The sequence below is a fragment of the Spinacia oleracea genome, chromosome 6 (assembly GCF_020520425.1).
Source record: "Spinacia oleracea cultivar Varoflay chromosome 6, BTI_SOV_V1, whole genome shotgun sequence".
NCBI lineage: Eukaryota > Viridiplantae > Streptophyta > Magnoliopsida > Caryophyllales > Amaranthaceae > Spinacia > Spinacia oleracea.
This window is the reverse complement of record NC_079492.1, coordinates 148240970-148254174: the sequence shown is the minus strand read 5'-3', so window position 1 is coordinate 148254174 and position 13205 is coordinate 148240970. Positions and strand designations below refer to the sequence as shown.

Below are 13205 nucleotides of genomic sequence, written 5' to 3'. Positions count from 1 at the left end.
TGTTCATGATTAGTCACCCACACTCAAAAGATGGCTGTTGCTCGGCCCGACACGCCCCGGAAAAGATCGGCATGACATGAGCATGAAGTTGTGGCCCGGGCTGTGCTGCATTTTCTGTGAAAAAGCACGACACGACACTATAACACATTGCTAAATTTAGTAAAATTAGGCTTAGGCACGACGGCTTGTGGGCTTGTATCCTATTTTGAAATTTTCGACCCGACCTGGGCCAACATGATGTAGAGTGGCTTGGTGTGGGCTGAAGTCGTTCGGGCCCAAGGGCTCAGCCAGATGCCCGACCTGCTCTGGCCCATAGCCATCTTTACCTGCACTTTGAACCAATCCATCCTCCTGAATGATGTGACAACAACAGATTGTAAAGATCAATTCTATCTTTATATCCTCATTTAGGTTGTTGTCACAACTTAACTCGGGTGCACTTAATAATCTGTTCAACTATTGGTGAAATGCCCAAGATAATCTTATACTATTACTGCATCTTAGAGCTAATCAACAAAATGATCCAGAATAACTTACAGACCTCTACAGAATATTGATTTTACTAACCACTATGGCAGTGTGTTTAATACATTACACGATTTTTCAAAAAGACTTCGTATTATTTATTAAAGAGACATGAGAATATTAACACCCCAAAGTTGTAGGCTTGTAGATGTGTATTAACTTGAATGGAGCGCGCATTATCCATAGTAGCTACTGATGTACTCTTCACCTAATCTGGTATGATTTTTCTAGTTTTTAATCTGGTTTGGAAGTTTGATGCGAGTGTTTTTTGCTTTTTCAAATTTGACTTGGTCTAGTCTGGTCTGACGTGGTCTGATTTATCTGATCTGATCTAATAAGCAATAAGAATGAGGTAAACAAAACAAAACCTTATCAAATTTTCACTGGTGTCTGAATCTTTTCCAAATTCTGTAGGATGATTACATTTTGCTTTCTTATATTCCCATGTGTTGTCAAACACTCAACAGCAACCCTTAGCTTTCCTAAGAGATTCTATAAAGATGGCAAATTAAAAACAGAAACTAAAATCATATACTCTGAAAAACAAACACACATCTTCAGAAAACAAAACCATGAAAACACCAACAAAAACACAGCTTCAAATTTCCTGTACATAACACAACAGTATTCGCGTAGATTATCAGCAACATAAATCTGATTATACCTCCTCAAAATCATGAACATTTCAACTGACTGCATCAAAGTAGTGAATCTGTTTTCGCTGGCAATCTGCGAAGAAAGTTCACAGGAACTGATGGAAGCTTACTCCTGAACTTTGGATGCCTCAAAAAGTAAACCACAAACCCCATATAAGTTATTCTCAGTGGAATAACAGAAAGAACAATCCCAGAAACAACACAAAAACACACAAACATAGCAGTAGCTCTAGGATCCCTCCAACTGAGAAGTGATTGAAGTCTCTCTAATTGAGTTGCCAAATCTCCAAGTAATATCTGCATTTTCCCTGCAATCACTCTTAATCTGTTATACCGAAACTTAAGTGTATCATTATTCTTGCAAGTTGTTGGAATTCCATCAAATTCTTCCTCCAAATCTTCTTGAATCAGTTTATGAACATTAGACAGTTGAGGATCCATGTGTGGCGGGTTTCTGGGCCGGGCCCGGTAGTTCCACAACCCGATTACAGAGAGGTTGAAACAAATGGAGGAAATTATGAACTGTGGGTAGAATATCAGGAAGAATAAAAACAGATGAACCAAAACTGTGATTACAGGTCTTTTCCAGCTGCAAAGAGTTTCCAGAAACTGGAACAGAAATCCTACACCAGAAAGTGCAGCTTTTATTCTTTGACTGTTAGCTGTTGTTCTTCGTTTACTCCAGTTTCTCGAATCATAATCAAGCATATCTTTCACAATCTCCATCCTTAATGGCGGTTCTGAACGGCCTAATCTTAATGACAGCAACTGTGTAGCTTGGTGTCTTAAACATTCTTGCTGATATAAGGATAAAGGGTGACTGTAATGCATTTTGGGTAAGATTGGTTGAGTGTAAACTTGTAACAAGTTAAAAAATGAAGAACAACTAAACCTTATAGCTAATTGAAGATCCCCCATTTTCTTCAACCCTTGAGTTTCCAACACCAGAAGTGGAAATGAGTAAGTATAGATTCTATCAGTTTCAAGTGTTGATAATCTGATTCTTACCTTACCAATTCTTGAATCTTTAGCTCCCTTAACATTATCAGGACCTTGGAAATGACAGTTATCAAAAACCCCAACTGTAATTACAGTACAAGGATCAAAAACCTCCCAAGTGTATTGTTCATTCCATTGAGGTGAAGAACTATCAATGATTGTTCTTGTTCGAACCCATTTCTGCCCGTATTTTGCCACACAGTAAGCATCTGTTCTTCCTCCTTGTCCATTCTTCATTATCTTCATCTGTGGTAAACCAGTTGCATTCAGAATTCCTAGCTCCAAAACCCCGATTTCCTGTTTCCATAGTTGCCTCACAGTTGGTCTCATGTCACTACTATTATGAGAAGTTTCATCAAGAACATGATACCCTCCATCTAAAGAAGCCCTCAACTGTAACTTGCTGTTAAACAACGCCGGTGTTTCTTTACCGTTTTTCTTACCATCTTCAACCACCGGTCTCTCAAGTGTAAACCACCTCGAATCAACTGGTTTATTACCTAATCTCCTCTCTAATTTCCCTAAATGAATCACACACTTCCCAATTACCTCCTCATTGTTACCAACCTTGTTCTCTACTGTCAAAGTTAACAGACTATCAAATGGTTCAGCAGCAACAAACATCAAATCTTCATTCCATAATGGACTCAGAACATTCCTGCTAGTTGAAATCTTTGTTTTAGCAGTTGTTTCCCCAAACACCGCCTTAACAAAAACTTCCGGTCTCTTATTCTTACTCACCATTTCCAAGTTCTGAGCTTGAATTACATTCACACGAAGATACCAGAGTTTAGGAGACATATACACCTTTGATTTGGTATTCACAATTTCATCACAACTAACACCAACTGCATCTAAATGCCAAGCTTCAGTAAACGCCTCATCAGCCTGAGTCCCCATCCAAACAGCCAACATCAACTCCGGCTTCACACATACACCACCCAAATCCTCCAACTTGTACCATTGTGGGGCCAACGGGCTATCCGGTGGGACCCGTTTCGGGGCCTCGTTCACATCAAGAATGAGTCTACCTTTCACCCCATCACCCTCATGAACTTTAGTCTTCAGAAAAATTTCTATAAAAAAAGTGTGAACTCTTTCTTTGGAGAACGCAAACACTTGGTTCCATTCAGGGTTTGGTAATTTCTCACCAGTTTTGGTGATTGCTTTGTAGTTTCCAACCCTAACTTCGACGTACGGGTCACAAGTACAATCATCATTGACCTCAATAAGGTCTTTGGCTTTTACTATTCTGATGTACAAGAACTCCATTGGTTCGACCATGTCGAATGCACTCCCCTTAGACTTCTTAGTGGATGGTATGTTTGGGGTTATCGCCTTCGGACATAATTCCTCCATCAATGGTGGTGGATTTGCTTGTTGATTTGCATGTTGATTTTGTTGATTTTGCTGATTTTGTTTTCCCATTGTTTGAACTGCATAAGTAGTTCATACAACTCATTTAATGACTGTTATAATGAGTAATTAGGCATGATCAATAAGAATTACAATGATTTTACTTTTCCTACATGAATGTAGAGTAATTAGGGCCTAATCAAAATTTTGAATTGATTCGTGAATTTATGTTTCTAATCAAATAATATCGTAAAATTCGTAATTAAAGCCCCCCTCCAACAAATCAGGGCTAAATTAAAACAGGGGAAATTCTATTATGCAGGAGAAGTTAACTATAGTGAAAAAAAATCAAACAGGGGAGCCCCAATGCAGAAAAAACCCAGAATTAATGACTGATTATAATGAGCAACTAGGCATGTTGAATAAGAATCACAATGATTTTCGTTTTCCTATGTGAATGTGAAGTAATTAGGGCCTAATCAAAAAATTTGAATTAGTTCACGAATTCATATTTCTAATCCAATAGTATCGTAGAATTCGAAATTAGAACACCCCTCCAACAAATTGATCAAAAATGTTCACCACTCGTGAGGATCAAACACGTACAATAGGGTTAAATTAAACAGGGGAAATTCAATTATGCAGGAGAAGTTTACTATAGTTTAAAAAATCAAACAGGGGAGTCTCAATGTAGAAAAAACCCAGAATTAATCAGAGCTAATTTCGGGAATGAAACTTCTTCATCATTCACAAACCCTTTTCGGAATTCAGATAAACAAATTAATTGATCGTTAATGTACTAAATATGATTGACAAATTGATCGTCACTCTATTAATTCATCAAAGCAGTAAAATGCATGAATCAAATTATCAAAACATCGTCATTATAAAAGTTAGACAATATGAACAAATTAAATAAAGTAAAATCAAAAGGCTAGAATATGAATCAATTGACGCAAATATTTTTTTAATCAACGTAAAATAAAACTAAAAAAAACCCAAATGAAGAAGTTGTAATGCGAACCTGCTGTGAGAGCTTGTGCGTAAAGAGGGCAGTGAGAATAGTGAAGGATGAAGATGGTTTAGGAATGGAGTTTAAATTAGGAAATATGCACGTAACAAAAATTCAAATATAAAACCCAAAATTGTTACAATGGGGCTTATTAGGAAATTTGTAATGTTTATGGGATATTCAGAATAATAGAGTAATTCATAATTTCCGAGTAAGAATTCTTTCCATTTTCTGGTGTTAAATTCTTAATTGGGCTAGGTTGTAAATATATTGGTTTGTTATTGGGTCGGAGACTCGGAGGCACGGGAAGTGATAAATCCAAGAAAATTTTTACTTTTTCCAAGGAAATCCACATTTTTTAAAAGGTGATTTCCTTGGAAGAAGTGAAATTCTTCCTTGGATTTATCATTTGAACATGAGTAAATAAATGACATGTACTATGAGATGACAAAAATATTTTTCGAGTATTAAAGACTTGGATTTTGCATAATTACATCATTAGGGATGTTACGATTTTCTTAATGAGTTGCAGTCAAAAATATTTTATGAGTATTAAAGACTTGGATTTTGTATAATTAAATCATTAGGGATGTTACGATTTTCTTAATTATTTACCCATTATTTTTATGTTTTCAATTTTGTTTGATTTAATTATGTGTGCATAAATTGTGGAATCAAGATATTGTCTAGAAGATGAGTATCTCTCGAAAGATTCAAAGTCATAATTATGATTAATGAGAATAATATATCTATTTATTATATTGACACATAAATAAGTTGTAGGCCACATGCCTAAAATATTAAGGATCACATGTACGGAATTCGCGTTCTTAAAGAAACAAATATTGTTATCTACAAAAACAAAAAAGATATGAACATTTTTTTTTGACGGGGAAGAACAATTTCATTAATAATCAGCCATACGGTATCTACAATGATAAAATAGATCTGTATACCACTGATTTAAAGAAAATACATAATTGTTACAATCAAACCAATTACTATTCTGCATCCTAAAGCACATGCATCTTGTACTCCACCGCTTCTAGCTTAACGCGAGCAGTGATTTTCGATGTTTTCGCATCTCTCCAAGTAGAGCCCTTCGCAATTTGCGCACGAATTGTTCGACTAGCACAAAGTTGATAATACGAAGTATTGTTTTATACGGAATGCACATAACATTAATACTATTCAGTAAACTCACAATGAAACAAACATCTTTACGGAAAAAAAACAAGATCATCATTACAAACAAAGAGAAAGGAATACGAAAGAAAGTGGATAATTTCTAAACCCAAAATCTATACTAATATATTAAAAGGCGTTGAGAAAAATGTCCATGTGGCACATAGTACTCTTCCCTTTACGCCACATCATGGAGGATAACTCTCATTACCATCTTAACCAACAAACATTTGTGGTATATCTCTTCACATTAATTTATAAATAAATGTTAACATGAAGTTTACAACAACTAAACTTTTATATGACTTTTTATTTTCTATTGACTATTTTGGAAAATAATAATAATTAAAGAATTAGGATAACCATGAATAAACATGATGTCATAAGTTTCATAAGCATCAACTACAGAAATGCCTTGCATCGTCGCATATGTCTAATTTGGTGTTTGTTAATTTTGAATCAATTATTTCCACTAGAAAACAAATTATAAATTGTAAGATGATGCAATTGAAAAATTATTTCTCATGATAAAACTTTGAACTAGTGTGTTTGTGTAGTTGACGAACTTGATAAATGCTTTCACTTAATGCTATACATGTATCATATCAAATATTTTGCTCAAAGAAAAATATAAAATTTTAACTATTCAATGTAGCAATCGGGGCATCGCCAGAGCCACACACTAGTTCAAGTTTAAATTGGGAATTTTCGGTGGATAAGTTACTGTACAAACTTTCATTCGCAAAATAGACAAGCATGAAACTTGAGGATGAAGAATTTTCATGCTAAAGCCTTTGAGAAGAGGTACTCAGTATAAAATCAATTTTTTAGTCCCATTTGTGTTGAGTATCTGGCTAGATTTCGGATTAATTATGTTCTCTTCACTTTCTTCATAAAAAAATATATGTTCTCTTCTCCTTTATTTAATAAAAACATTTTAATCAACAAAAAAAACACAGTTTTGAGTAGTAGGAAACTATAATACTCCATATACTTTAATTGGTAAAATCATTATCAATCAATCAAATAATTAGTGGATTAGTATCACTAAAACTTAGTTTCTATCTGTATAGTTTAGTCGTAAACTTTGAATCGACAAAAATTAAATATACGGCAACTTTTGTGTAAGACCGTCTTACCGGAAATACTACTTTGATTGTTTAACTAATTGGTTCTATTGGTTAACTAATTAGTTCTAGTGCTTAACTAATTATTTTCGTTGTTTAAGTGTTTAACTAATTTGTTTCAGTGCTTAACTAATTAGTTTAAGTGTTTAACTAATTGACTTCATTGCTTAACTTATATGATATCAAGGTGGTCTTTTGTGTAAGACCGCCTTGTATAAAAGTTTGTATTAAACATAACTAACAATTTTTTATGAGTAAAAATAATTTTAATTAAACAATAATCAATAGAATAGATCAAGATATAAATATACGGTCTACATTTATAAATGTGATATGCAAATATCACATTTTCAACAAAACCCTAAAAAATCCCCCCAAATAAAACTTTTTTTTAAAAAAAAGTACCTCAGATAGACAGATACCCCAATTATAATTCCTCAAATACCCCTTGATATTTACTAACTTTGGCAATTGACAAACCCTATATTGGTAATTTGAAAAAGCACAAATAAATTGTCTGCTTCTTTTGAGGAGGTAAGAAAATCAAGGGTTTTTTTATTTACAATAAGATTTGGAAGCATATTCATCGCAAAAGAGTGAAATTTTATCGGAGCTTGGTAATAACGCTATAACAAACACGCCCTTACGAACTTACAACAAAGCTTCAGCTGGTGTCTTCCCTCTCTTTCAACAGGTACGCAACTCTTTCTCTCTCCTCTTCTTTACCCCCCTTAAAAAATTCAGTCTTCTTTTGTTGGGTGTTTTTTTAATTCGTCATTTCTTGTTTTTCAATTAATTTTGCTTGATATGATTATGGGGTTTTTCTTTTAGTTAATTTGTTGGGTTTTATCTTGATTTTTTTGTTTTTTCAATTGTCATTTCTTGTTGTGTTTGTTTGTAGTATTAAGGTTGGTTTCGGTTTCCTATGCAGCTTGATTTTGTTGGGGAAACTTTCTAAAAATGGATAATGATGGGGAATTGGTAAAAACAAGCAAAACCTTAGTTGGGTTTGATCAGTCAACAATAATTATACCACCTTCTTCCTCAGTTGTTGAAAAGGAATCTTGTAGTTTGGATTTGACAAGCTCAACAGTAATGGGTGCCCGTAATATAAAAAGTCAAGAAAATGGTTCTGGGGTTTTGGGGGTAGAAAATGGACATGATGATGGCGGTGTCGGCGGTGGGGGTGGCGGTGGCTTTGTCGGTGATGGGGTGGATTTGAGTGTTGCCAAAGATATTAGGGTTGATGAGATTGTCGGTGAGGAAAGTGTTGCTGATGATTCTGAGATTGAAAAGGAAAGCAAAGAGATCAAGTTTGAGGAAAAAGGAAATGGGGTTTTGATTGAGAGAGTGTGTGGGAGGAAGGGTTTTGGGGTAAAATTTCAAGATGGGATAACCAGTTCTGGGAAGAAACCATTTGCTGATATATCAAGTAGCATTGCTCAGAGAACTAGGAACAGGATTATACCAGAGGAAATCCAGGATGTGGATGTTGTTGATGAAAATGGTGATGAGGTTGATGAAGAAGAAGATAACATATTTTGTGCAGGGGATTTTGTTTGGGGAAAGGTTAAGAGTCATCCATGGTGGCCTGGTAGGATATATGACCCTTCAAATGCATCTGAGTTTTCGTTGAGATACAAACACGAGGGGCGACTTCTGGTTGCATATTTTGGGGATAGAACATTTGCTTGGTGTGATCCTTCTCAGTTGAAATCTTTTGAGGAGAATTTTGAAGAAATGTCAAAGCAAAGCAGTTTGAAGACCTTTGTTCATGCTGTAATGGAAGCTGAAAATGAATTTGGTAGACTTGTAAAGCTACAAATGAATTGTTCTTGTGTAAGAGAGAATCAGAATTCTATGCCGTTTGTAGTGAATGCAGGTGTTAAGGAAGGGGTTCGTGTTTCTGAGAACGGAGTTGTCAAGTTTTCAGCAGCTCGGTTTGATTCGTTGACAATGCTTTCTGATATCAGATGTTGGGCTGTGTTTGATTCGGTAGCTAGTAATACACTTGAATTAACAGTGTTAAAGAGTCAATTATCAGCCTTCAATCATGCTAAATTTGGGTACTCGTTACCAGTATATTGTGAGCCCGTGGGTATTGAAGACCCGATGAGTGAGCAAGGTTTATCCAGGGAGGGTTCATGTCGCCGAGGTCCAGATGATGGGGATTGGTTTATAGGCCCGGGAGATCAGACACCAGGCCAAAACGGGCTGCTGACACCACAGAAAAGGAGGAAATCAAAGAGCATAACTGAGCTGTTGGGAACGGACACAGGAGATGAATTGGAGGGGAACACTGTGGACAGATTAGAAGGAGAGACTCAATTAGGAAAGTCCGTAGTGGAATCTAGGAAGAAAAGGGGGAAATCATCAATGCATGAGTTAAATGGTGATGAAAGTTTTCCTGAAGAAGATGAGCAATCAGGGAAGCAGGTCCGAGTTTCTGGGAGGAAGAAAAGGAAGACTGTTGTTGAAAATAAAAGTCCAGCAACAGGAAATCTGGCGATTACTCGATCAAGCACAAGGAAGAAGAAAGAAGAGGAGCTTTCAATGTCAACTACCTCTGATGAGAAAGCTTCACGTGACTCAGAGAACCGTGATCAGGTAAAAAAGCACCGGAAAATGGGCATGGTGCCTCGGAAATTGAGTATTAATGGTGGTTCTACAATTGAAGAGGGTTATGAGAGGATTTCTCCTAGAGAAAGAAAACTGAGCAAGTACTTGTCTCCTCCCTATACAAATTTGCTGCAGAGGCAAAGAAGTTCATTGTCTAAAGTAAGCTCGGAAGAAGGTGGTCTTGTGTTCTCTGATGTGGCGAATGTGGGTAAAAGGATGGCCAAGACAGCTGGCAAAATAGTGGGATCTCCTCCATTAGTGAAATGCATGAAAAAAGTAAAAAAAAGTCAAAAAAATGATGATCCAGATTATAACACAACAAGCAAGCAAGATTTGAGTTCTGAGGCTAATAATGGTGCTGAGAAAAGTATCGGTTTTCTGAACTGTGTTCTTCGTGAAATTCGATCAGCTGCTCTTGATCCACTGTATAGAAGGAGGGATCAGACCTTTGATTCGGTGAAGGGATTTCTTTCTTCATACAGGAGCTCAAATTACAAGAATGGATCAAATTGTAAGTTGCATAAGAAAGAGTTGGCTGGTATTCGGCGGAGAAAGAGAAATTCATCTGGTACCATGCACGGATCAAATTCAGATCAGAAGGTCGGATCAAATTCAGATCAGAAGGTCCCGAATCTTGTTGATCAGCAGACCCCTAAGCTGAAACGCTATAAAAAGAGTGCAACAAAGGAAGAGCAGAAGTCGGAGTCAAAGCCTGAAAATAAGGTACTGACTGAAGCTGATCAGCATACCCCTAAGCTGAAATCCTCTAAAAAGAGTGTGACAGAGAAAGAACAGAAGTCAGATTCAAAGCTGAAACGCCCTAAAAAGAGTGCAGCGAAGAAAGAACAGAATTTGGAGTCAAAAACTGAGCATGAAGTATCATGTGGGCCCTCCTCATCATCAGCTGAGGAGAATGTGCAGAACAAGAAGACAACGAAATCTTCTGAGACAACAGGAGCTCCTTCTGAGTCGCCCCAACCGGAGAGTGAACCGTTGGCAGTAATCTTTATAAAGCAAAAGCTTGAGGCAATGACATCAATGTTGGGGCAGAGTGATGGTAAGATGTCAGAGGAGATAAAATCGAACCTGGAAAATGATGTGAAGGAGCTGTTAAAGAAGGTGAAGAAGATGACTGCTACTTCTACTTCTACTTCTACTTCTCCTTCATCATCCTAGTTTAAATAATACGGAGTATAGTACGGTGTAGTCTTTTATGATTATAGAGAGCTTTTTAGGCTGTTTGTAAAGATTGCTACCTGTTTACTTTCCTTCTCTGCATATAGTAGACCCTTCTTGTCTTAATTTCTTTTGGTGTAATTGGGTGTTCTTGTCAATGTTGCGAATACTAGTGACATGAGAGCTTACCACTGTTATCATCCTGTTATCCAGTTTCACTTGCTTTAATTTACATCGATTTTAAGCAGGCAAATTTCACCAGCATGAATTAATTTTACTTCTGAAGGTTTCTTTTCGTTTTTTTCATGCATAGTATTTTATACAGATAGTATTTTATACAGAAGGACAACTTTTTTTGTTTTGTTTTGAATAAGCTCAAATTCCAGTCTACAATAGTAGTTTCAGTGAAAATTTGTGAGTTCCTGAACCAGTATATGCAGAAAATAACACTTTCGCGCTGTACAATATTCGACAGACTTGTTATCCACTCTTCTAAAGCAGTGTGATCTGCACCAACAGATAGTTACCTCACATTCAAACTCCACTCACCTGTGGATTTCTTGTGTATAATCCAAAAATAGTTCCTAGCATATAAAAGCTCATAAGCTCTCTCTTGCGAATTTCTTTTCCTGCAGATGTCAATCAAGCAATTACAGAAATGAGTTACCTTATCTGTTGAGCTATGGAGGTTGAAGAACCCTTGATTTGAGCCTTTGAATGCAGATAAGAGAGTCAGACTGTGAGAGATAATCAACAGGATATAGGGGGTTGTGTGTGGACATTCATGCTTACTATCTAACTCATAAAAATGTTCCCATCTATTCAAGTTTTAGGTACTCCTACTTGTATTAGATTTTGTTTTTGTTAAACATTATGTATATCATTTTTAAAAGACTAAACTGGTTTCCAGATCTTTTATTTATGTTCAAGACCAGTTATAGTAGCCTAAGTTCTGTGGGAATTTTGCTTGTACAGGGAAATTCATGAGTTTTGTAACTTTTTGTAATTAGTTGGTTATTTTAAACCTTTGACAGCTGAAAACGGATAAATTGGAAACTAGGATATAAACCTAATCCGCAGTATAATCTAAAACAGATCATCCCAAAGAGTACAATTCTACAATAATCAATCAAAACATAACAAGAATAATCTACCCACACATCCCTTTCAAAATTTGATCAATTGCAATCTTCAGAAACCAACTGTTTTATTATTTGTAATTAACTGCTCATTTTATGTTTTTCTGTCAAATTTTCCTTGATTCCTAATACTCTCTTTAGTTTTCATGAATGAGGGGGCTTTTTCGAGTGATCTAACTAAAAGTGAGACAGTCTTACAAAAGTTTTGATCTGATTTATCATTCATTTTTACATGCAGTGAAAATGGGGTTAAGTTGTCTATACCAAAATTTAAGCAAGAAAATATGCAGACATACTGAATGATGATTCAGTCTAGAAAACATTACGTACACACACTGAAACTGATACTCAGTTTCATCAAACACACAGGTCATAAAATAAAGAGTCCCAAATTCTTAGGTGTAACAAATGCAAAACACAACATTGCAATTCATCCCAATTGTTAGAATCATGCCTTGAATCGGTCAAGGCCCTAACGCCCCAGCATGGGGATCTCGCTATTTTCTGGGCTTTTCCGCATCTGTGTAGAGAGTATTATACAAACTCTCTAGGTCATAACCTAGTTATATTCTGTAATCTGTACTCCTCAAGATCATAAAACTTTCCTCCCCTCTACCTGTGGAGTAGCTAACACATTGTTAGTGAACCACGTTAAATCTCTGCGTTCTTTAATTACATTATTTAATCTTTCTTTGCAAAACATGAGAATTGGGAATCGGACTTACTTGTGGAGGACAAGAGAAATTCCACATAAGATACACCAGAAGCCAACCAACAATGACCAGTCTGCAATCATACACAAGTCACAGAACAGTTAGTGAACAAGAAACCAGTTAAAACAACAGATAGCGATGCTAAAATGAAGAATAAAATAGCATGGATCAGCAAAAACCGAAGCATACATGTACACAAGACATTGTACTCCAGAAACTGAAAGCACTGCAACAATTCCTGACCACAAATTATTAGGTACACCCGGTTGTACGTAGTTCTACATGCAACCGGATCGTTTTGTATTTTCTAATCCCTAAAAAAAAGCACATTTTTCAGTTTAAAAGCACATTTTTCAGTTTAAAAGCACATTTTCAGTTTAAAAGCACATTTTACAATTGTAATGCACATTTGTTTTTCAAATATTATGATATTGAATATCTTCTTCCAATTGAGAAAAAACCTAAACTTAAAACGTGAGCAACCAACATCAGTTTACATATCCTCTCAAATTCATCGCGCTCGTATGTTCTTTTGTACTAACAATGTGTTATTTTGAAATGTATCTGCTTTTAAGCTATAAAAAATGTACTTTAACCTGTAAAAATGTGCTTTAAACTATAAAATTATGCTTTTTGAGGGGTTAAAAAGCACAACTACCCGGTTGTATGTAGAGCTACATATAACCGGGTGTACCATT

At 35.9% G+C, this 13205-nt stretch overlaps 2 protein-coding genes and 1 long non-coding RNA gene across 3 annotated transcripts; 1 reads left to right on the top strand and 2 right to left on the bottom strand.

Moving 5' to 3' along the window:
- Positions 1–902: 902 nt before the first annotated feature.
- Positions 903–3476, bottom strand: LOC110790942 (FT-interacting protein 3; the record flags this gene model as incomplete). Its single annotated transcript, XM_021995694.2, has 1 exon — positions 903–3476. A coding segment is annotated over one exon (2253 nt), but the record flags the coding sequence as incomplete, so codon positions are not given.
- Positions 3477–7395: 3919 nt separating this feature from the next.
- LOC110792365 (PWWP domain-containing protein 3) lies at positions 7396–10855 on the top strand. The gene is made up of 2 exons (XM_021997167.2): positions 7396–7554; positions 7792–10855. The coding sequence occupies exon 2, from the start codon at positions 7821–7823 to the stop codon at positions 10653–10655; it is 2835 nt and encodes a 944-aa protein (XP_021852859.2). The 5' UTR covers positions 7396–7554; positions 7792–7820; the 3' UTR covers positions 10656–10855.
- LOC130462493 (uncharacterized) lies at positions 10707–12661 on the bottom strand. Its single transcript, XR_008922807.1, has 2 exons — positions 12520–12661; positions 10707–12410 (listed from the first exon to the last, which is right to left on the bottom strand). It is a non-coding gene; the product is annotated as an uncharacterized lncRNA (long non-coding RNA).
- Between the last annotated feature and the right edge of the window lie 544 nt (positions 12662–13205).

Coding starts and splice junctions, on each gene's coding strand:
- LOC110792365 (XM_021997167.2), top strand. CDS start 7,821: ATGGATAATGATGGGGAATTGGTAAAAACAAGCAAAACCTTAGTTGGG.